At 53.7% G+C, this 23,207-nt stretch overlaps 2 protein-coding genes across 4 annotated transcripts; one reads left to right on the plus strand and one right to left on the minus strand.

Annotated features, from left to right (window-relative positions):
• Positions 1-1,374: 1,374 nt before the first annotated feature.
• Gas2l2 (growth arrest specific 2 like 2) lies at positions 1,375-9,314 on the plus strand. The gene is made up of 6 exons (XM_070026746.1): positions 1,375-1,759; positions 2,897-3,138; positions 4,147-4,254; positions 5,744-5,840; positions 6,393-6,639; positions 7,430-9,314. Exons 1-6 carry the CDS (start codon positions 1,375-1,377, stop codon positions 8,961-8,963), a joined length of 2,613 nt encoding a protein of 870 aa, XP_069882847.1. The 3' UTR covers positions 8,964-9,314.
• Positions 9,315-10,239: 925 nt separating this feature from the next.
• On the minus strand, positions 10,240-22,113 carry Rasl10b (RAS like family 10 member B). Of its 3 annotated transcripts, none has more exons than XM_070027174.1 (4): positions 21,918-22,113; positions 18,299-18,655; positions 13,352-13,476; positions 10,240-12,873 (listed from the first exon to the last, which is right to left on the minus strand). In XM_070027174.1, exons 2-4 carry the CDS (start codon positions 18,512-18,514, stop codon positions 12,603-12,605), a joined length of 612 nt encoding a protein of 203 aa, XP_069883275.1. In that variant the 5' UTR covers positions 18,515-18,655; positions 21,918-22,113; the 3' UTR covers positions 10,240-12,602. The 3 variants fall into 3 exon arrangements, with proteins under 3 accessions (XP_069883275.1, XP_069883276.1, XP_069883274.1); XM_070027175.1 differs by lacking the exon at positions 21,918-22,113 and adding an exon at positions 21,369-21,542 and having other exon boundaries at positions 18,299-18,650; XM_070027173.1 differs by lacking the exon at positions 21,918-22,113 and adding an exon at positions 21,369-21,542.
• Positions 22,114-23,207: the final 1,094 nt, after the last annotated feature.

The raw sequence follows: 23,207 nt of genomic DNA on the forward strand, positions 1-23,207 counted from the left end.
GGTTGGCATGCTTCACCACATCTGTCATTGTTTGAAATGGGATCTTGTGAATGTTTTGTCTGGGCTGGCCTCTAACCATGATCTTCTAAATTTCTGCTTCTTTAGAAACTGGAATGATAGGTGTGAAGGACAACACTTGGTTGAATTGGGGGGTTTTTTCAAGAGTCTTTGCTATGGAACCCAGGTTGACCTTGAAATTTTGATCTTCCTGGTCTCAGCCTCTCAAGTGCTGAGATTCTAGGCATGTACCACCATTCCCAGCCAGATTTATCTGTTGTTCTTTCACCACCCAGTAACACATTAGTAGCCTCCAACAGTCCAAGGGCCTGTTTATTGCTCTATCCTTAGATACATAATAAGGCCTGACAGAGTAGGTGCTCAAGAAATCTTTGCTGAGTAAACAGCCTGCTGTGGCCATAGGGGTGAGGTGCTCTGATTGACAAGTCTGTTCCTGAAGGATCACATGGTTAGAGCAGAGATGGGGCAGGTTCTGCAGAAGATGTGGCACACAGTGCTGCTCAGAGAATCATTGAGAGTTATGGCCTACCCATATCAGTGCCTGAGTGTTTTGCTGCTCTGCTGTTTTACATACATTATTCTTTTATTCCTCCCAGCACCCTAGAGAGGCAGACATTTTACAGTCAGGCATGCTGGGTAGTGTGGTAGTATATGCAGCTCATGTAGGGATTTAGGTTGAAACGCCTCTGTGTGTGTGTGTGTGTGTGTGTGTGTTAATACCTCTTCACCAGTGCTCTCTAAATCCTGAGAAAGCACAATAGCCCTTGCTTTTCTCCCGCTCTCTTCAACTCCCCCCCAAACCCCACACACACACTAGGTTAGCTAGGTGAGAGAGGTCAGCCCCAGACTTACTGCCCTGCTTCCTAGGCTCCAGGGCTCACTTCAGGCAGCCAACCTGCCTGAAGGGTTAACAAGGAGTGTTTGTAGCAGCCTCTGTCTCCAAGGAGAGGAAGGAAAGCAGAGCAGGGAGGGCACAGCCCTGCCAGGCTCCCTGACTAGTGGCAGTATAGCAGTGACCAGTCAGAGACAGCAGCTTGCCCTGTCCAGCCCTGGGGGAGAGAAGAGTGTCCTTAACTTCCACCCACCCTGGGAGATTCTGAACTCTCTGTGGACTGGCTAGCCTAGAGTGAAGTTGCTGCAAGGGCCACCAAACAGGGAAAGTTCTGGCAGGGACTGAGGAATGTGGGGGGATGGAGGCAGGGCCTGGCCTGGAGGCTGGAGCCAGAAGCAAGTAGAGACAAAGCCAGAAGTCCTGGGAGCTCTGAAGGTAGACAGAACCCTTGATTTGGGGAGTAGGAGTGAAGAGTGAGGTGTGAGACTGGGGACACTCACCTCCCCCCTGCTGAGGTTCCAGCAATGTCCCAGCGCAGGGGACTCAGGAGGAGACCCAGCACACCGGTGGCTCCTGTACGCAGCATCCGGCCCTTCAAGTCCAGCGAGCAGTACCTGGAGGCCATGAAGGAAGACCTGGCGGAGTGGCTGCGGGATCTCTACGGGCTGAACATTGACGCAGCCAACTTCCTGCAGGTGCTGGAGACAGGCCTGGTACTGTGCCGGCATGCCAACACCGTCACCGAGGCTGCCCTGGCTTTCTTGGCAGAGGCACCTGCTAGGGCCCAAAGGATTCCTGTGCCCCGGACTGGGGTTTCCTGCAATGGGGCTGCCCAACCAGGTAGCTTCCAGGCCAGGGACAATGTGTCCAACTTCATCCAGTGGTGTCGCAAGGAGATGGGAATTCAAGGTAATCCCCCATATGCCCGACTCTTCTCTTTGAGGCTCAGGCCTCAAAGACCCTGGGTCTTCTAGATTTGCCTTGGGATAGCTCATTTCCTTTCATAACTCATTTCCCCCATTCCTAGTAAATACATAGGGATGATAGATCAGTGGATGTGACCCTTATATGACCCATATATGAAGCACCTCTTCTGTGCTGAGCACTACTGTGGGCATAAAGTACAGAAGACCATGAAACTGGGTGCCCAAGTAACAGACCCCCCCAACACACACACACACACACACACACACACACACACATACACACACACACTCAAAATCCAGGTGTGAGTGGGGAGGGGGCAGACCTGTTGATGTAAAGGTGGGAGTTAGGAAAGGATTTGTGGAGGGAGGTGTAAACAGAAGTCTAGGGAAGGTTATTCTAGGGAAGGGCAGGGTGGGGACAAGCATTGAGTGTAGATGCCTGGGAGGAGCTGAGATCAGGAGGATGCAGGGCTGGGTGGGGGTGGGGTGGGGGAAGAATTCAGGACACAAAGGCTGGAGAGACAATGCTGTGGACAGGCCCAGTCAAGCTGAGACTTGTAGGACTTAGGGGAGGGACATGACAGGATTCCTCATTTCACTGGCCTGAGACCCAGGAGAGATATTTTGTCATCCCTAGGCCAAAGATTGGTGTGTGAATGAGACAGGAAGGGTCAGGCTCTCGGGGCTGCTGGCTGGGTGACAGGGCAGTACAGAGCAAGACTGGAGGGTTCAGAAGAGCTAGTGTTTAGGCTGAGTAGTTCTGTGATAGAACATGTACTTACATGTGCCATGGCTTTGGGTTCCATCCCAGCACTGCAAAATAATAATGATGATGATGATGATAATAATAATAATAATAATGATAATAATAATAATAATTTAAAGTTGGGGTTTGATAGAGCACTTCCCCATAGTAGACATCACTACAAATGCTAACAGAGGATAGCTTATCTAGTCCTCACAACAGGCCGTGGGTCGTCTCCACCCCAAGATCCTGAGACCCCCACGTCCGCCACCCCTGTCTGGGACGGTGCCCTGGGCTTCCTTAGGTGGTAAGCAAGGATTTCACTCACGCTGCCTGCGCACCCCCCTCCCCCGCCCCCCTGCATCCCACCCCAAGAGGTGCTGATGTTCGAGACGGACGACTTGGTGCTGCGCAAGAACGTGAAGAACGTGGTGCTGTGTCTGCTGGAGCTCGGCCGCCGGGCCTGGCGCTTCGGCGTGGCGGCACCCACCCTGGTGCAGCTGGAGGAGGAGATTGAGGAGGAGCTGCGGCAGGAGCTGGCCCTGCCCCCGCCCGACCCCCCACCGCCCGCGCCCCCCAAGCGCCGGCCTTGCCACTTCCGCAACCTGGATCAGATGGTGAGGGAGCCCTGCACGCACCCCTGCATCTGCACCCACCTCTCGCCTTTCCTGCTCCAGCCTCACTCTGGGGCACCATCTCTCCACCGTGTGGCTGAGAGTAGTCAACTTCCACCAGAGCCCTCATTCCAACCATGTGGGCAGGGGTCATACTCCTTACTAGGTTTTGAGCTCCATAACTTGTTTGGCAAGGGCTCTACCACTTGAACCATACCCATATCCCAACTCAAGATTCAAGTACTGGTAGGGACAGGAATAACATCTACCTGTTACATGTGCCAGCCCAGGCAATTTGAATGGTTAGCTCTGTGGGAAAGGGGTCCTCCATAAGAGGTAGCTCTTTTTGTGAAGAATCCCTTTTCTCCACAGGAGGAAATAGAGTTTAGGGATATTTTTTGTTTCGTTTTTGTTTTTGCCAGTCCTGTGGCTTGAGCTCAGGGCCTGGGCACTGTCCCTGAACTTCTTTTTTACTTAAGGCTAGTACTCTACCACTTGAGTCACGGCGCCACTTGCAGCCTTTTCTGTTTATGTGGCACTGAGGAATGGAACCCAGGGCTTCATGCATGCTAGGCAAGCATTCTACCACTAAGCCACATTCCCAGTTCAGATATTTCTTTTCCTTTCCTTCCCTGTGTCTCCCCCCACCCCCTACCCCCTGCCGCAGAAGCAGGGCATTACATGAGCCAGCAGCACTTGGCTTCTTCAGGGAGGTCTTAACTAAAGGTCTGTGATGCAGAGGACATGGGACTCTGATCCAAGCTCATCAGACTGCATATCCCACTTCCTCATGGCCCCTGTTAGCTGAGCTTTGAGGGCTTTGGGCCATAGATATTGCTACTGGTCTGGTCTTCGTGGGTCTTTACTTGCTTCTCAGCCCCTTGCAGCAATCTGGGGGACAGGGGATTATCTCTAAAGGCAGATGGGATCCCATCTAGCTTGATGCAGCATGATGGGGAGACACGGGTGTCCAGGTGGAGGAAGGTTAAGCCCTGTGATCCTTGCCCACAGGTGCAGAGTCTCGTGAGCCGCTGCACATGCCCAGTGCAGTTCTCCATGGTCAAGGTATCTGAGGGGAAGTACCGAGTGGGGGACTCCAACACCCTCATCTTCATCCGGGTAAGTCTGGGGACTGAGGGGCCTCCATTCTCCTGAGGGGCCTCAGCAGAATGCCCAGCTCCCATGGAAGCTTGGGGGCTAAGGACAAGGTCAGAAAGTCACCATACACCCCAAGACCTTTGCCCTTGGAACTGTTTATCTCTCTAGGAAATTCCTGGCAAATGTGACAAGCTTATCCCATCCTCCCATTGGGGATTCTAGAACCACCACCCTCCCTCACTTCCACCATAGCCCCCCCAGGCAGAAGCAGGGCATGAAGAGGGTACCTCATTTTCCCATTCTACTCCACTCCACCCACATGCTAGGTCACAGCAAGGGACCTGGGAACCTGGGTTTGTGTTCAGTGTGTGGCCCCAGCCACAGACTCCAGTCCACTCCTCACGCCTGCTCAGTGCATTCTGCACAGTGAGCAGCAATGCAGGTCACTCAACTATACCTAGCTACAGCACTTCACTAGACATAGACTGTGCCCAAGATATAGCCAGCAGCTCACACACAGCACTGCCAAGACCTTTACTTTGTTGGTTGGTCTGGGGCTGAACTCAAGGCCTGGGCACTGACCCTGAGCTCTTTTACTCCAGGCTACCACTTTGATCCACAGTGCCACTTCCTGTTTTCTGGTGATTCATTGGAGATAAGAGTCTCATAAACCTTTCTGCATCAGGCTGGCATCCTCAGATCTTAGCCTCCTGATAGGATTGCTGGCATGAGCTACTGGCACCCAGCTCCCTTAGCTCTTTTGCTCAAAGCTGGCACTTTACCACTTGAACCACCACTCCACTTTCAGTTTTTTAGTGGTTAATTGGAGCTAAGAGTCTCATGGACTTTCCTGCCAGAGCTGGCTTCAAACTAGGATCCTCAGATCTCAGCCTCATTAGTAACTAGGATTATAGGCATGAGCCACCAGTGCCTAGTTAGCTAAGACCTTTTGTTTGGGCACAGGGAGTACCCGGGAGCAGACCTCACCAGACCTTGAGGTAACAGCCTGGTGATGGATAGGGGCAAGGAACTGTTGTCCCATTTTGAGGATGTGGCAGCCTGGAAGGACTATGTGATCTGCCCCATCATTGAGTGGAGTAGGACCCCCACAAATGCCCCCCTGACAGCCCACAGTTAATGCTAGAAACATTAAGACCCCACATAAGTCTGTAAGATATAAGAAGACACAGACCCCTCTGCCCTGACAGGAGAGAAGAGAGTCTCTCTATATTCAATGCGTGTGATCGCTGGTGCAGCAGGAGGGCAACTTCCTGCTTCTCACTTTGCTTCCCACCTTTGACAACTAGTGTTGACTGGTACCAGTCATGAAGCTGGTGCCAGACTAGACTGTAAACTATATCCACTCCTGGCCACATGTGTGTGGGAAGGACCTATGGGTATACAAATAAATAGATGGGTGTATCCCTGAGTGTGTGCCAGAAACCTTCCAGCTGGTCCAAGGAGTAAGATGCCCTCCACAGTGTCCTCAACCTCACCCTTGCCCCCCCAGATCCTGCGGGACCATGTGATGGTGCGTGTGGGGGGCGGCTGGGACACGCTGGGCCATTATCTGGACAAACATGACCCCTGCCGGTGCACGTCCCTCTGTGAGTTCCCTGAGAGCACTCCCTGGTGGGGCTGGTTGGAGAGGAATAGCTATGGGTTGGGAGGCCAGCAATGGAGGGGGGAGGCAGATGAGATCTAGGGCTTGAGCTTGTGCTGGAGGGTTGGGGAAGACACTAGCTGGGCAGTCATGGCACAGTACTGCATACAGCCACTAGGTGGTGTGCAGCACACCCAGAATCAGGCTTGGGTCAGGGTAATCTCTGCAGAGCTAATGTCTGGCTTTGGGATCATCTGTGGTGTGTGACTTTTAAGGTACTTAATCTCCAGCAGCCTTTCACACCATCCCAAAGGGGCACAGAATCTAACTAAAAGCTGTGGATGTGCACTACAGATACAACTTCAAGCGAGCCCAATAGCTGACTGCATTGCATCTCCTAAAACTCCTCAACAGGGAAACTGGTGTGCTGCTGTGGGCCCTCTGGTCTCTAAAGCAGGGTGAGGGAAATGTGGACATCTGAGGAGAGGAACAGCAGGTCCTAGCAGCGGGAATTGAACCCCTCCCTTTTCTCCTTTCTCTTGGGGACTATTGGTAGCGCACAAACCGGGAAGATTCCTGAAGCCCCAGACTGTTCCAGTTCAGCATGAAGTGAGAGTTGAAGATGGCCCCTCACAGCCTCAGCCTGTGATGACCATCAGCCGCTCACAGAGCCCTCTGCCTCCAGTGGACTGGAAGACATATACCTCTTCAGTCCGGAAATTCAGGCTCTCTCCTCACTCCTCCCCCAGACCCTATGGTGAAGAGAGAGCAGCAGCCCTGAGAGAGATGGCGCCATTCCTAAGGTACAGGAGAGGGACAAGGAAGGGTTTCTTTCTCCTTTACAGTGCATCTTCTTAGGGGTCTCTCCACTCCGAGATAAATGGAGCAATGCTCCTACTCCAACAAGACCTCAGGATTGCCAGGTGTGGTATCACATATCTATAATCCCAGCTAGTAGGGAGACTGAGGCAGAAGACTCTCAAGAAAGAGGCCAACCTGTGCAATGTAAGGAGACTGTAGCTCAGTTTCAAGAAGGGAGCTAGAGATGTCGCTCACTGGTAACGTGATTACCTAGATGTGCAAGGCCCTGTGGTTTAATCCCCAGTACTGCAAAAACAAAACAAAATGAAAGCAAACAATGGCTGGAGGCATGACTCAAGCAGTAGAGTGTCTGGGTAGCAAGCAGGAGGCCCTGAGTTCAAACTCCATACCACACACATACAATGTAGAATCTTCCATTGTTCAGAACCAAAAAAAAAAAAATCACTCAGTTCTTTTGAGTCATCTACTTACCTTATTTGATTCTCCCATTTCATTTACAAAAAGGAGACAGAAGCCCAGAAAGGCAATGGACATACCACAGGTCCTTCTGGTAGACATAACACTGAGATCTACCCCTAAGAAGGGTGACCGCCAGTTTTCAGATCTCTGATCTGGAATGATATGAAATCACCCCAAGCCAGGCCTAGGTTGCCTTCTCTCTGCTGCTCTAAGAACAAGGGAGGGAGCACAGACTGAAGCAGCCATACAGCTGTGTTCCCAAGTCCCTGCTGGCCTCGAGTTTCCCTTTCAGCCTATGTTTCTCCTTTTCAGGTCCCAGGAAAGGCCGCTCAGCCCATCTTGGAGGCAGCCATCAGGTGGGGGAAGCCTACCCATTCCTCAGTCCTCACCTACCCATAGGGGCCAAGAGCCACAGGATGCCCTTGTAGGAAGGAAAGAGGAAAAATACTCTGGCCAACTTCCCAGAGGAAGGACTCCTACATCTTGGGTTCATGAGAAGACAGAGGGCCTGGGAATCCATGCCAGGGCCCCTACTCTCCAGAGACACCAAGCTCCTGATACCACCACCAAAGTGACATCACGGAGGGGACCATCTCCTCTGCATCATTCCTCAAGCCCAGCCAACCCTCCAGGCCCTGGGCTGCCACACCAGGGTGCTTCCCCCCAGCTCAAGGAGCCAGCATCTGTCTCCTCTCCATCCCCTGTCAAAGGCCTCACCAAGATTCCAATCCCTGCCTGTCCTGTCATCCCAGGAAGAAGCTGTCCAGGTGCTGCAAATGGAGGTCCTGTGGCAGAAGTGGGGAGAAACCCCAGCTCACCAAAGACTGTCACTGGGGACCTTGCCAGGTCCAGACCTAGAAGCTGCTCTGTGGAAGTGAGGCAAGGGGACCAGCAGCCAGACGTCCCAGTTACTGCAGAGGCCATAGCACCCTGGGGCATTGGCCCACAGGAGCAGGAGAGGCAGCATACCCCCTTGCCCCTTGGCAGGACTGGGAAGCAATCCATCTACCAGAGACTGGAAGAGCTTGTGGCCAACATGGAGCTGCTGGAAGTAGGGGGTGCCTGTCCCCAGGACACAGGGTCATCAGTCATCCCTCGAAGTGGGGTATACGTCCCCGGCCTGAGTGGGCGGTGGCCTGCACCCGGTGGTCCTTATGACAAAGTCATCCAAGAACTAGCTCAAGGTCCCCCACCCCTCCTTAAAGTGGACCTTGGATCCTGGAAGGTCACCCCTACAGGCTCCCCTAAGCCAGCTGTTACTGGAGGCCCAGGAAGCACAAAAGGGAAGCTGGGAGCCAGAGAGAGTAAGCCAAAGGAAAAGGCAAGCCTGAGTGAAGAGGACACCAAGATGAGCCATGTCTTGCCTCCTGGAGGGCAGGAGTGTTCCACCCCTACCGTATCTTCCAGCCAGGAGGCTCCCAGACCTTCACTCTCAGAGTCTCATCCTGACAAAGCCAAGGCATGCCTAGGCAAGGGCAAGAGAACACTCCGGAAGCCCCAGAGAGTCCCGTCCATCTATAAGCTGAAGCTGAGGCCCAGGATCCGGCCCCGGAAGGATCACAGACCTGAGAAGCAGCCTTCACGAATCCCCAAGCCACTGGCCTATCTCTGTCTGGGTTCAGCAGGGGCACTGCACAGGAGCAGACTGTTGAAAACCAGAGTGGGGATCAAGGAAGGGAGGGCAAGCCAGGCAGACAGAGGTTATGCAAGTGAAAATGCGGAGGAGGAAAAGGAAAAGAAAGAGCAGGCCCACCCACTGGAGCGCAGCCCCCAGCCTTTGGAGGGCCAGGGCTCTCGGCAGCTGGCTCCAGCCCCACCTCCACCTGAGGAGGAATCCTGGGTCTGAGGAACTTGTGGCGGGGGCTGGGGGGTGGGGAGGAAGGAAGCAAAAAGGAACACATGTATGCAAGAACAGAAGAGCTATTTGCTCACTTCAACATAGGCCTTGGCCAGGCAGGAGTCAGAAGGTATCACAGATCACCCAGCCAAGTGTGACAATGCAGTCTGTAATGCTAGCACTCAAGAGGGAGAGGCAGAAGGATCAAGAATTGGAGGCCAGGGCTGGGATGTAGCTCAGTGGCAAAGCGCTTGCCTAGCAAGTGCAACGTCCTGGGTTCGATCCCCAGTACCAAAAAAGAAAAGACAAAAAAAAAAAAAAAAGAATTGGAGGCCAGTCTGGGCTACCTAATGAAATCCTATCCAGTGTGTGTGTGTGGTGGAGGGAGGGGGGGTTGAGAAGGAAAAGGAGAGAGGGGGAAAGGGAGAAGGAAGGATGGTAGGAGAGAGGGAGGAAGGAGTTGAGAGGGAAAGAAAGAGAGAAGGGGGAGGGGCAGCTGAATCTATTCAGTTGAGGAAAAACACACTCCAATTCCAGCATTAGGCCAGGGGGTGTAGGCATCCCTCTATCTTATCATGCTCCTTCAGAAAAGCTCCCCAAACTCCTGACCCGGCCATTTCCACCTGTCTCCACACTTTTAAGTTATTAAACACATGTGGGTCTTCCTTAAGCCCCAAGTTTCTCGAATCTCTCACAGTAGAGCTGTGGAGGTAGAGGAAGGAGAAGCTTCAAGTGCTATCCCCACTGGAGAGCATGGGGACAGATGGAAGGAGTTTGTGATGAAGGGGGTTTCCTCTTTGGAGGCTCAGCTAGTCTTGAAGGACCGCACTCTCCTTTCGAAGTGGCTGGAATATCAGCACCATGGACAGGGACAAGGCCAGCCAAATAAAGGTTAGTGCGTAGGCTGGGAAAACAAGAGTCCATTCAGCATCAAGAGGGAGGGTTGACTGAGTTGTTAACATATACAACTGAGAAGTTATGACTGAGAGGGTCCAAAGTCTCAACCTGGAGTGTGAAGATGCAGAGAAGCTGGCGTAGACTCCTGTGACAACAAGCCTCTAGAGAGCGGCCAGGGCCCGTTATTCCCATCTAGAATTAGTTGGAGGTTTTTGCTGTTGGGTAGAAAGGAAATGAATCCCAAGCCCTTCTCCTTTCATCTCCTAGTTGATCTAGGCCTTGAGCCTGAGCCCACATCACCCCCTCACCCTGGTGCCACACAGATCCCAGCCACAGATGCCCTGGGGACCTTCCCTTCCCTCCCTGAGGAACAGGGCCGATACCATGATACAGAAACAAGGGAAACACTCCCTGATTTTTAATCTGACTTCCATTAACAGTTCAGTGGGCATCACACATACTTCCAGACCCTGTGGTGGGAAACCCTGGTGGTTGGAGGGGAAGGACAGAGACTCAGAATGAGAGTGGAGACCTGAAATTCAATACCTGGGGTGAAGTGGGGACAGTTGAGGGGCGGGGGAGTGCTACATCCCAATAGCTCCCATGAGGGGCAGCCAAAGGCTTGGGCCCCCACCCTTACCTCAGGTGCCTCTAAGGTGAGGATGATTGGGGCACTTAGATGCTGCCATCCTTCACCCCATCCCTCTGGGAACCAGGGGTGGGGTTATGGGAGACCAAAGGAGACAGCCCTCTTTCTTACCCTCCCAGCCACTCTGAAGTGTGGGGAAGGGGAGCCACCTCCTCTGTTTCAGAGGGAGGCTCCAAGAGGGAGTCTCTTGCCCAAAGTCAGGCAGTACAGCAGGGTCTAGAACACAGCAACACTAGACTGCTCAAGGTCAGGGTGGCAACTGTGGGGCTCTGCTGCCCCCCAGTGTGTGTGTGTGTGTGTGTGTGGAGAGAATGGGAAGCAGTGAGGGAAGTCAGAATCAGATTCCCTCGATCAACCCTTCCCTCAGCCTCCTCTCCATCACCCCTCTTAGTACTTGATTTCTTGGTCTAGGTGCTGTAGCCTTGGCCAAGGCTGTGTTCTATATATATATGCCCCTCTTTTAACAAGGGTCTTCGATGTGCTCCCACTGGACCTGGACTGAGGGCCCAAGGAAAACTTCCTTGGCCGGGGGCAGAGGACATAGTACCACTGTTCCCTCCCTCCAAGTCCCCCAGAAATCCCTCAGGCCGTTCCTGGAATCTTCACGATTATTGTTATTTCTAATTCGGTACAAAACTGACAGTGATCAGCTCCGGTGACGAGAGGTAGAAATCCGGCCAGGCAGCCGGAGAAAATGGGGGTGGGGTGAGTTAGGGCATAGGGCCACCTGCTGCTGGGACAAGGGGTGTCAGATCCTGAGGGCCTCCACCAGTGAGTGGGGATGCAGGCGTATCTCCCGCAAGCACAGGGCTCCCCTTAATTCTTTTCCTGGGCTCTGCCCTCGTCCAGCTTGTAATCCGAGTAATCTGAGATCTGAAGCAGGCAGAGTCTGGGGTAATCAGATGGGATGGGATTGAGGGACAGAATGGTCACTGGCACAACCTTACCCCCCCTCCTGGGCACCACCCTGCCTGCCACCAACAGCTCCCCTCACAACCCAACATTCCCTCAATCTGGCCAACCGCCCAGTCAGTGCAGGAGGTAACAGAGGAATGGAACCTGGCAATCATGGAAAGGAATCTAGCCTTTGGAGGGGGATTCCCTTGTCCACACTCTGTCAAAGCAAAAAAATGTTTTAAACTTAGGGGTGACCTGGCTTTGGGGACAGGTAGTGGGTGAGGGGCACCCGGCAGGGACGGACCATCGAGTTAAGGCTGGAAGGTAGGTTGTTGTGTCTCTGGGGGTTGCTGGGCAGGGAGGTCTCCCTGGAAGCGGGAGAGCTCGGCCTTCTCCCCCTGACTAATCTGGGACCCCTTGATGGCGGTCTTTGGGCCACCTGCATCTCTCTGCCCTGTGCCAGTGGTGCTGAAGGTCAGAAGGCCTGGCATCACCAAGCTGCCAGGATCTGCGACAAGGGGAAGGAGGAGATGAGAGAGAGCCCTGTGAGCGGAGCTGGGGGTGTGTGTGGGGGGGAGGGGGGGAAGGGGATAAGACAAGTGAGGACAGACAGACGGACGGACAGACACACACACACATACACACGCACACGCACTCACACTCGCACTCGGAGAAGACGGGCAGGGGTCTGGCCAAGGCAGCACCTCCTCACCCCACCCTCCAGTTCACCAGCTCACCTCCAGGCCAGGCAGAGGCCGCAGCGCCTCCTGCGGGCCGGGCACCGCACTACACTAAGAACAGCGCGGCGAAGGAGGCTGTGCCCGGCGGGGAGGCCCCGGGGCGGGACGGGGAGGAGAGGGGGCTCCCCACTCACCCTGTCCGCCTTTACCCAAAGGTGCGCCTCCACCCGGAGGTGCGTGGCTGCGGGGTGGGGGAGAGGCGGCGCTTTGGGGCCAGGACCCTCAAGAGTTTTATTCCCGTGGCGGGAAGGAAGCCGCCCTCCCCGCCCAGCCGGGATGATCCCTGCACCGGGGTGGGGGGGGAGCGCGCAGCTCACACGGAGGGGGGTGATGGGGAGGATGGGGTGAAGGGCCTGCAGCAGCCGAGGGCAGGGCGCGTGCGCGCGCGTGCGCAGGCACACGCATGCGTCAAGTGACGGCAGCGTGCCTGGGAGGGGGGTGGATGGGTGGGAGGGCGCGCGCGTGTCACATGATGGCGCAGCGGTTGCGGCGCAGCGCGCCCTGGAAGCGCAGGGCGGCGTGCACGTGCTTGCAGCGGGCGCAGCCGACGCTCTTGAGCAGCTCGCTGAAGAGCAGCAGGATGTGCCAGTTGTACTTGGCCGAGCACTCCACGTAGCCGCACTTCCACGTCTTCCGCACCAGGTGCGACACGTTCCAGCGCGGGATCACGCGCCCGCGCTGCAGGTCCCGCTTGTTGCCCACGATGATGATGGGGGTCTCCGAGGTGCCGATCACCCTGCGGGGCCGGGGGGGGGGGGGGCGGGAAGCTCAGAACTCGGCCAGTCTCCCAGCCTCCACTGGAGGTTCTGATCTAGGGGACAGCCCCCAGTCCTTAGGGGGTGTGTGTGGGGGGGTGAGTTATAGTCTCCAATCAGCACGATTGCACCCCCATTTTCCACAGAGGCGGAGTCTGGGGCAGGCTTACGTACTCACCGGCCCCCTGGCCTGCAACTTGAATGCCCCTAGCGGTCTTGGTGGCAGCACCTCTGCTCTTTGATACTCCACGGGTCAAGAACACGCCTCAAAGTCAGGGCCCCAAATAAGTGAACAGTAATGGGGGACAGAAAGGTGAGTTTCGTGCACGTTGGAGTTTATGTGGGAACCAGGGAGTCCGTGGGCTTCACCTGCCCCCTGCCCTTCCCTTTTGCCCAGGGACAGGCTGGCCCTGGGGCACGGACAGAGGTGAGGAGCGGACTGTGCGGGCAGACCCTCACCTTGTCTCCAGGATCTGCTGGCGGATGGTTTTGACGTACTCGAAGCTGTCAAAGCAGCAGATGTCGTACACCAGGATGTAGGCGTGGACGCTCCGGAGTCCCCTGCAGCAGGCATCTGCCCACTCCTGCAACACCCCCCACAGTACCAGTCAGAGAAGCCATGAGGGTCCCCCACGATCCCCTCTATCAGACCGCCACTGCACCAGAGACCTCCAGCACAAACCCATCCTTAGGAAGCCAAGGCCCTGGGAGAATGCCAGCCCTGCAAGCCAGGACAGCGCAGGTTCTGCGTCGATTGACTAACAGGACCATATTACTGTCTTCTGCATATCTTGAAGTTACAGCTATCTTGTGACGGGCCTACCTTCCTTCCTTCCTTCCTTCCTTCCTTCCTTCCTTCCTTCCTTCCTTCCTTCCTTCCTTCCTTCCTTCCTTCCTTCCTCTCTTCCTTCCTTCCTCCCTCCCTCCCTTCCATCTTGTTCAACAAGTCCATTGATTCCTCAAAGAACCTAACACTGAGCTATTTATTGAAACTGTTAGCATCCAGTCTTCCAATGTTCCTCCTCCAAGAAGCCTTCCTGATTTGCCACCCTTCTTGCAAGAGGACACTACTCTCTTTATCTCCTGTGTCTAACTTCCTTCTATCATACCCTGGTTATACATTGTTCCATTTCCCAGGTCCTCACATCTGCTGTGAGTTCCCACCACCAGGTAGTGATCTGTCCATGGTGCTGAATTTGAGTCCAGCCTGAAATCCAGGCAAATCCTGTTCCTCACACAACCTGTTTGAGGGCTCCTCTCTATCCTCAGGATTGAGAAGCAGAGGCCTGGGGAAAAAGGCTGAGATAGTGCAGAAAGAGGATGGGTGAAGAGAGTAGAGCCTCAGGGCAGCTCCAGGGAGACAGAACTTCCGGTATGTGCGTTAGGTCAACTTCTCAGGGAAGGGCTACAGCTTAAGATAAACAGATCCCAGGAAAGGCTGAATGTGCCAAAGGGAAGGTTCCTTAAGAGATTAATTAGCTAAGTAACCTGCCAACAGATACAATTTCAAGAGGAGTTTCAGGCAGCCAACATAGGAAAGAAGGGGGTCTTTGCAGTGATGAAGGTAGACGTTTCCAAGCAAAGGAAACCAGGGTTTTCTCCCTCTAGGACTCATGCAAAGAGGAGGTGAGGAGGGGCAAATGCCTAACATTCCCGAGGCCCCAGGTTCCATCCCCAGCACAAAGAAAAAAAGAAGGAAGGAAAAGGGGGGGAAAGACTATTAGAGGAGGCATGGCTCTTGTTCCAGCTTGAGTTGGCTTAGGCCAAGGGCTGCACACAAGGGAAGACTCCAGACAGTCCTCCACCTTGAAGAAGGAATACAAAAGAACAGGTCCAGCTGCCACCTGGTGTAGGAAGTCTGATTTCAGAAGAGCACATCTGACTTGGAACTTGAAGAAGCTGCTGTGGCTTTCCCCAAGGAGATGCTGTGGCATCATCTTCACTTTGTGCTGAGGTTTTCAGTTTTGGTGTAAGGGGAGGATGCTGAGGACAAATCTAAAACCCATGGACTGGCTGAGAAGAACTCACTGTGTGGAACACAATGCCCTCAGAGATCCAGGGGCTGTATGAGTAGGTGGTTCCTCCCCAACCCACAGGAGAAGTGGAGTCCGTGGGAGGCAGGAGGGAGGAGAAATTCCCACTTTCTGCAAGCTCTCTGCTGGGGACAAGGAGCAGCTGCCAGCTTTTAAGGGTGACAGCCCCACCTCTCTCTAACATGCTGCCTCTTTGAGGGGACCCTGGGCTGCCTCCCACTCCTCTCTGGGGGCTCCTAAAAGGGAGAGGCAGAAAACTTCTGATTGTGGTGGCCTTTCATTCCTTGATCGAAGGAAGGAATGGAGAAAGTTCAGCTTTCCTTCCAGCTTGCTCTATGCAGAGATCTAATGTGTCCTAAAAAAGACCACCGAGGAGCTGAGGGCATAGCTCCGTGGTACGGCACATACTTAACATGCACAAGGCCCTGGGTTCAATCCCTAGCATCAAAACCAAACAAAGATGAACACTGAAAATGGAGTCTACTTCCTGAGTCTCAACCATGCTCGTAATTCCCTTGGCAGGTTTCACATGTCCCTCGCCTCGGCATCCCCTGACAGGAGGCGTTGGACTGAATGAAGCCCACACGGCACTGCCTCTCTGCCAGCAATGGGGAAGAAGCATTGTTTTCTTTATAGATAATGACCAACAGGATTCTTGAGTTTTATATTTGGTCTTTGAGCAGCTTCCAGGGTCCCTTCTAAGTACTTCTCTCTGCACAGCCCCTTCTCTATTCTCCAGGAGTAAAGCCTTAGCTATCCTAGAGCCTGAAGATAAGGGTCCCAATAGGAAGTGGTGGAAAGACATGACTAGTTCTCAGAAAAAAAAAACACAAAGCCAAGGCTCTTAAACACCTGGGGGAAATGTTCAATTTCATTAATAAGCAAAGAGGCAAATAAAGACTACACTGAGGCTACCATACCTCAGTGCTCAGATTATTAAAAAAAAATCCAAGTTTACTGGGCTGGTGAAGCACCCTGTAATCCCAGTAACTCAGGAGATTGAGGAAGGAGGATGGTGGATCCCAGACTAGGCGAGGGGTACATTGGGAGACTTTGACTCCAAAAAATTAAGTAATCCATGATAGTGAGGCTTCAAGGAAACAGGCTCTTGGAAAATCATTTGCTGAAGTACATATACAGCTTGCACACAGGGGAGTCAGGAGACATCTTCCAAATTCTGGTTGCTTGTACCCTTTGATCCAGCAATGTCATTTTGAGGGACTGATTCCGCAAATATACTTAAATACAAAGCTATTCCTGAGCCTCACAATTCATCGTGTCAGTGCTCAAAACAGCACAATATTATAAAACATTCTTTGTCCATCAAGAGGGGATCCATGAAATAATCTAGCAGGATACAGCGTAGCCACGAGAAAGAACAAAGAAGTCCTCTACTGAGGAGAGATAACTTCTGGATTCTGTTAGAGAAGCAAGAGCGAAGGACTAGGCACTGTGCTTACACCTGTAATCCCTGCTATGGAGAAGGTGGAGGTGATGGAATCGTGGTCTGAGACCAGCCCCAGCAAAAATAACTAAAAGCAAGAAGGACTGGGGGACATAGTTCAAGTGGTAGAGTCAGAGTTAAAACATCAGTAAAGCCAGGTGCCGGTGGCTCACACCTGTAATCCTAGCTACTCAGGAGGCTGAGATCTGAGGATCCTGGTTCAAAGCCAGGGCAGGAAAGTCCGTGAGACTTTCCAATAAACCACTCAGGAAACCAGAAGTGCTACTGTGGCTCAAGTAGTAGAGCGCTAGCCTTGAGCTGAGCTGAGGGACAGCACCCAGGCTCTGAGTTCAAGCCCCATGACCAAAAAAAAAAAAAAAAAAAAGTAAAAAAGCAGGAGGAGGAGGCAGAAGAAGAGGAGGAGGTGGCAGTCGCAGGATTTAAGGTTTAAGGCCAACCTAAGCTACACAGTAAGACCATGTCTCTTATTTAAAACAAAAACCAAGATCTAAGGATGGCATTTGAAGTCAGTCAGGGCAGGAAACAGAGACTCTTATCTCCATTTAGCACTAAAAAGTTGTGGGTCAAGTGGTAGAGCACCAGCCTCGAACAAAAAAGCTCAGGGTTACTCCCCTGAGTTCAAGCACCTCTCTGGCACTGGTGTGTGCATGCACACACACAATATTATAAGCATGAATTAAAAGTCAATGAAAATATTAGAGAGTTATGGGGAGGAGAAGGCCATAATTTGGACTTTAAAACTGTATTATCTACTCCAAAATTAAAATTACACTGAAGATAAATCCACAACTAAATGTGAAGAAGAAATAAAGCCTAGTGCAGGGTTGGAGCCAGATCTGAAGTTCACACAGGTATCATCAGAAACTCTGAGCTGGGCACCGGTGGCTCATGCCTGTAATGCTAACTACTCAGGAGGCTGAGATCTGAGAATCACAGTTCAAAGCCAGCCAGGGCAGGAAAGGCCATGGGAATCTTATCTCCAATTAACCACCAGAAAACCACAAGTGGCGCTGTGGCTCAAGGTAGACAGCTAGCCTTGAGCTGAAGAGCTGAGGGACAGTGCCCAGGCCTAGAGTTCAAGCCCCACAACCAAAAATGAAACCAAAACCAAAAACAAAAACAAAACAAGGCTCTCCAGGGAGCATGAGACAATGTGAGTGCTGAGCCCCTGCCAGCCCCAGGCCCCAGCCTGAGAGATGGCAGCATCTACTGTTCCCACTGGCCACAGTATGTCCCTGACTTGGGTCTCTACTGGAGGGAAGGACACTATGAGTGAAGGTACTGTGGACAGTTAAATCCAAACCCTGTAGGAAAGTCCTGAGATTGAGGGAGCAGTCAGATAGAGCTTCTATCACCTATAAGAAGCCCTTGGACATGAGACCACTTAAGGACCTCCCAAGTCTCTGCTAACTTCTCTTTCTCAGATCCCAGACTGTTCTACTGTCCCTTCTACAGGTGATGAAGTAGGATCTGAGGCCAAGTTTAGCAGAGCCCAGATTGAAATCAGCAGCTTGTTCCTTGCCCATTCTTCACTGCCTCCTACCTGCCCAATACCTACATCACCTCCTGTGACCCCATACCTAAGTGGGTGATTACCTCCCCTAGGGCTGACTTAGCTCACTCATTTCCAGTCACAGCACTTAACATACAATAACTGCCTGTCAACAGTCTTCCCTCCTCAGACTGAGTTCCTGGAAAGTAAATTGCCTATCTGTTTTGCTGACCATTCTGATCCAGTGCCCAATGGAGGCCTGGCATCCATTAAACAGTCATTAAATAATTGCTGAATTAACTAGCACATAATCAATGGCTTCCTCAGATGCACAGCTCTAAGGAGGAGGGCCAAGGTGCAATGCAGAGCTCTCAACCCCAGCCTCCCCTACTCCACTGCCCCAGCGCGTGGCCTACCTGCAGTGTGTTGACAGGGAAGGCGCTGATGGGCGGGAAGTCTAGGATCTGGAGGTCGTGCACATGGCCGTTCATGACCACAGCAGGCAGGTAGAGGCGGCGGGCGGTGGTGGGCACACAGACCTCGCTGAACTCGTTGTACAAGAACTGGCGCACGATGGCACTCTTGCCCACACCTCGTGCCCCCAGCACAGCCACCCGGTAGGTGGAGACCATGCCTCCCGCCCCACTCCGCCACCGCGTCCTTGCCTGGGGCTCCCCCGGGCTGCATATTCCAGGGGCTGGGGGCTCAGCCACCGTCAGGACCAATCATTGCTGCCTCTGTTTGTCCTAGGCCTCCTGCGGCCTCCACCTAGACTGGGAGGAAAAGAGTGGGGCTTAGTGCACTGGCTTATCCCGCCCACATGCCCTGCACTTTGCCACCTCTGGGTCTTTGATGGAGCTGTCACTGCATTTGAAATACCCTCTGCTCCTTTCTCCGAACCCAGCTCTTCATCTATCCCAAACGTCGCCATCTTCCCTCTTCCATTCTTCTTGCACACCACTGGTTCATCCCTCTTGACTTGCGTAACAACCTGATTTTTCACCAGGCCTGCCTCCCCAACCATGGCAGGTTTCACAGCAGAGAGGAGACAGCATGGGACTTGGGTTCAAATCCCAGTTTCCCCATGGAGCCTGGACAAGACAGCAACTCCTCCGTGTCTCCATCTCATCCTGGTAGGGTAAGGCCGGGCAAGTGAGTCTCAGTGGAGACTCTCCTGGCCATTTTGTGTGGAGAGAACACTTTCTTATACAGGACATTTTATTTTCATGGCTCCCAAGTAATGTAGCTTCTAGTTATCACAATGGCTTAAAATACACACACACACACCACCACCACCACCATTTCCCAATGTTCCCAATCGTGAATCACTGCACTAGATGACCACATTGGCTCTGGAGAACACATAGCAGTGCACCTGCTGTTGGCAAGCCCATATGGTTATCCTGGGTCAATACAATACACGCCAGCAAGAGGTAGCACTATTCACCCCTCAGAAACTCATTCTACCCAAAGCTGCACCCTGGGGGAATAACAGCTACTCCTTTCTACATCCTTCTTGTAGTACCTCCAACTTCCAAATGTAGTGATTTTAAATGGTGACTAGCCACAGGCCAAGAACTAGGTCTGATTCTCTAACACCATTTGGAGCTCAGAGGACCTGGCACACAGCTGGTACCCAGCAAAGAGCTGCTAAGTGGTTAGACTGCGATAGGAACTCACTAACTCCATGCCTGTTTCCATGACTTTCAGAGCTTGGGTAGAAACTCTAGCACTGACGTTTTCTAGCTGTGGGTCAGTAGACAAATCATCTGTCTGATCACAGCTGAGCCTCTGCACATTTGCAAAACAGGGCCAATAGCCCCTACTTTGAAACACATCCCGTAGATGTCTTAGCAGGGATGTGTCTCCCTCGGTTGGGGATTATGATCCCAGGGACTGCTAAGGAGGTCCAGGATAGGTGAGTTGGCTGGACTACAACCAGACCAGTGGGGGCTATGCTTTTCAGCATGCATGAGTTCTCTTTCCTGGTGAATGTGTTCTTTTCATAACTGAGTGTCCCCCAGGTTGTTCTAGTTCAAAAGGCTAATCTAGGGGCAGATGTGCATGTATTCTATAAGCAAAAGGTCTGGATAAAAACTTCATAAGGTGTTATGAGGCTGTGAATGCAAAGCCCAGTGCCTGGCACAGAGTAGGCATTCTGTAGCAACTGTGACATGCTTTCCATAATCTCAGGGCTAGCAAAGGCTCACTATCCATTATTGTATGGGTTCATATACATTGTGTGTGTGTGTGTGTCTGTGTCTGTGTGTGTGCGTGTGGTGAGAGAGAGCACGCACAAGAGAGAGATGCTGATACTTAGGTAGGCAAAGACCTCTAGCCAGCTGAGCTGTCAATTAAGTCTAGAACCCTAAGTCTAGATCTCTTATGTGCCTTATGCAAGTCCTTTCCCCAACAGGTGTTCGTACACTCATGGCCATTCCCAACTAGGGAGGAAGAACCAATCCTTCCACCTCACATGTCCCTCCAGGTCCCCAGGCCCCTAGGCCATCCCTGAATACTGCTAGCTTGGCAGAGAGACTCAGCTGGGTTAATTACATAACAGCACAAGCAGGTGGGGAGGGGGGGAAATCCTAAGGGAGAAATAGAGGGCAAGGAACACCAGAGTCCCAGCCTCTCTCTGGGTGTGGCAACCGAGGTTTCTAGGATGCACCCTATCTGCAGATTTTCCTGGACACCATACTCTCCGCCCAGTGGCCAGTTTTTGTTCTTGTTGTTTTGTGTGTCCCCCTCCACCCCCACTCCACCGTGGGAAATAGCAGAAATGAGAGCAGGGCATATCCTGGGAACTGGCCCTGGGGGGGTTAGGGGGATCATACAAGAAAGGCCCCGAGGCAGGGGTGAACCTCCGCAGGCCTAAATGTGTCCCTGTGTCCAACTCAAGAGGTGACAGGTGCCCTCTCTCTCTCTCCTCTTCCCAGATAGAGAGCCAAAGTCTTAAGCATTTAGCCATCCACTCGCCTGGCTGGCTGGGGACAGAAGGGTCTGTCCTAGGAAGCAGGGCCCAGGCCCCCGCGCCCGCTCTCCAAGGCCTGAGGCTCCGCAGTGAGTCTGCAGACAGCGCCCGCCCGTCCGCCCCGCCAACCAGGCAGGAACCGAGGCCGAAGCCGGGCTCCAGTCCCCTTCCCTCGGGCCCCGGACCGAGGAGAGGTCAGGGACTCTCCCGGATCCCGGGGTTAGGCTTACACAGGTTCCCACTGGATGAACCCATCACATCCGCGTGGGGATGTTGGGGGGGGGCAGACGCCGGCTCCCCAAAACCTGGTCCCTCGGACTAGGCGTGGGGGTGCGGGCTCGCCGCTCCGGCACCCCGCGGGAGCCCGGGGGGGGGAGCCCCCAGCTCCTGCGCTCACGTGGCGGCCCCGCGCCGCCTCCCCGCCGGCCCCTCCTCCCCGCCCGCCGGGACGCCCCCTCCCCTCCCCCGCCTCTCCCCTCCCCCTCACCCCCCCCCCCCCACCCCGCGCTTACCGGGCGCCGGCCCCGCGGCCCCCTGCCCTGGCCGGCCGCCCCGCGGTGGCCGCGCTCCCCGCCCCCGGGCTCCGGCGCTGCCCCCCGGCTCCCCCCCGACCGGGGGGAGGGAGGAGGGGCGCCCCGGGCTGCCCGGGCGCGGCGGGTGGGCGCAGGGGCCGTGCGCGCCGAGGGTCGCACTCAGCCCGGCTCTCCCCGCGGAGCGCGCCGCCCGCTCACGCCGGCGCGAGGGGGAGGGGAGGGGAGGCGGACGGGTAGTGGGGAGGGGCGGAGGAGGAGGGGGGGGTTGGTAAGCCGGATTCCGCTGGGTCCCCGAGCCCGACACATTCCCTCGGGCCACCCTGGACCAATTTTCCTGCATCCGTAGCCTCGACCTTCGCCGCCTCCCAAACTCTCCCTGGCGAGCATGTGGCCGAGTGGGAAGCAAGGGACGGGAAAGGCCCTGTGGTCTCTGGTGTCAATTCTAGACCTCGAGTCCGTGTAGCCTCGCGCATCGCCTCAACCCCCCAGATCCCAGCCTTCTCCTCCCCACATCTTTCTGACCCTTACCGGTGCGGTCAGCTACCCAGTGTGCGCCCTCGCGGTGGTGCGCCCTGCGCTGCGCGCCGGCTCTCCGCGCTCTTCTCCTCCACCCCCGAAGGCTGGAGCTCCGGGGTGGCCACGCTCACCCTTCCTTCACTGCGGCAGTGAAAGGCAGACCAGGCTAGCGCCAAGCCAAGCTGGTTCCCTGCCAATACATGACCTCCACTCCTCTAACGCTGCAGTCCCCTTCCCTGCTCCAGACTGGGAGAGATACCGGTGTAAACCACCACGCTTGAAGGCACCGCGCGCCTGTGTCTATTCTACAACAATCATCACCTCATTTTATCAGCAACAGCGGACACTGACTATCCACCCCACCGTGCCCACATCCTCAAATCTAATCCCCACGCCCTCTATCCAGTAGATTCTATCTCCCCCATTTTACAGATTAGATAGCTGAGGCTGACAGGGTTGAGGAACTTCTTTTACTTCAATACAACACGTGGAATACAAAGACTGAGCCTTTAGCTGAGGGGCTTTGACCTAGGGCTGACAGATCAATGCGGGCACCAAAAGACAAGCCACAGTCCTGTGTGCAGACCTGAGGGACTGGGGGAGAGCCAGGGGGTGGGGTCAACTCAGAGGAGTCACTGAAGGTTTGTGGCAATAATAATAGCTTGAGAAATATATTCAGGAAGTAGACAGGAGCCCAGCAGGTGGGCAGTGGCGAGGAAACAGGCCAAGAGGGTGAAGTGAGGTCCCATAAGCCCCATTTTCTGGGATTAGGAGTTAGATCACTGAAAGCAGTGTTTCTTTTTTTAAAAAGACCAAACAATAATAGTACCTTCAAGTAGTCGATTTGACTGACCGGAAAGTACAGTTAATTTATTTTGGGATGCCAAGTTAATGTGGATCAAAACTACGTTCCTAGGGCCTGTTTACTGTTCTCTGTCATTAAGATTTACCTCTGTGGAAAAGTTGGAGAGTCTTGTCCTTGAGCCTCTTGTGACTCTGGTTCAGGGAAAGATGGATGTCTGATAGCTGGCGCACAAGCTCACAGTTCAGGTTCCAGGGGAGCAAACACATAGACCATCTGCAGCCCTTGAGGTACATACTGCAGTGGGGCACAAAAGACTATGATCTGAACCTGCCTGTTTCCACTCCTCTCCCCCCATCTTAGTTGATGTGCTTTCAAAAGCTGATTGGCCAATGATCCTACTCTAAGTGAAGTTTGAATGGAATAAGGGAGGAAAGGCAGAGGCCATACCTAAACTTCACTATCCAATACTAACAGATGGGAAGGGGTGAATGATGCTC

Source organism: Dipodomys merriami, unplaced genomic scaffold (assembly GCF_024711535.1).
Source record: "Dipodomys merriami isolate MVZ:Mamm:240054 unplaced genomic scaffold, mDipMer1.0.p SCAF_19, whole genome shotgun sequence".
Lineage (NCBI taxonomy): Eukaryota > Metazoa > Chordata > Mammalia > Rodentia > Heteromyidae > Dipodomys > Dipodomys merriami.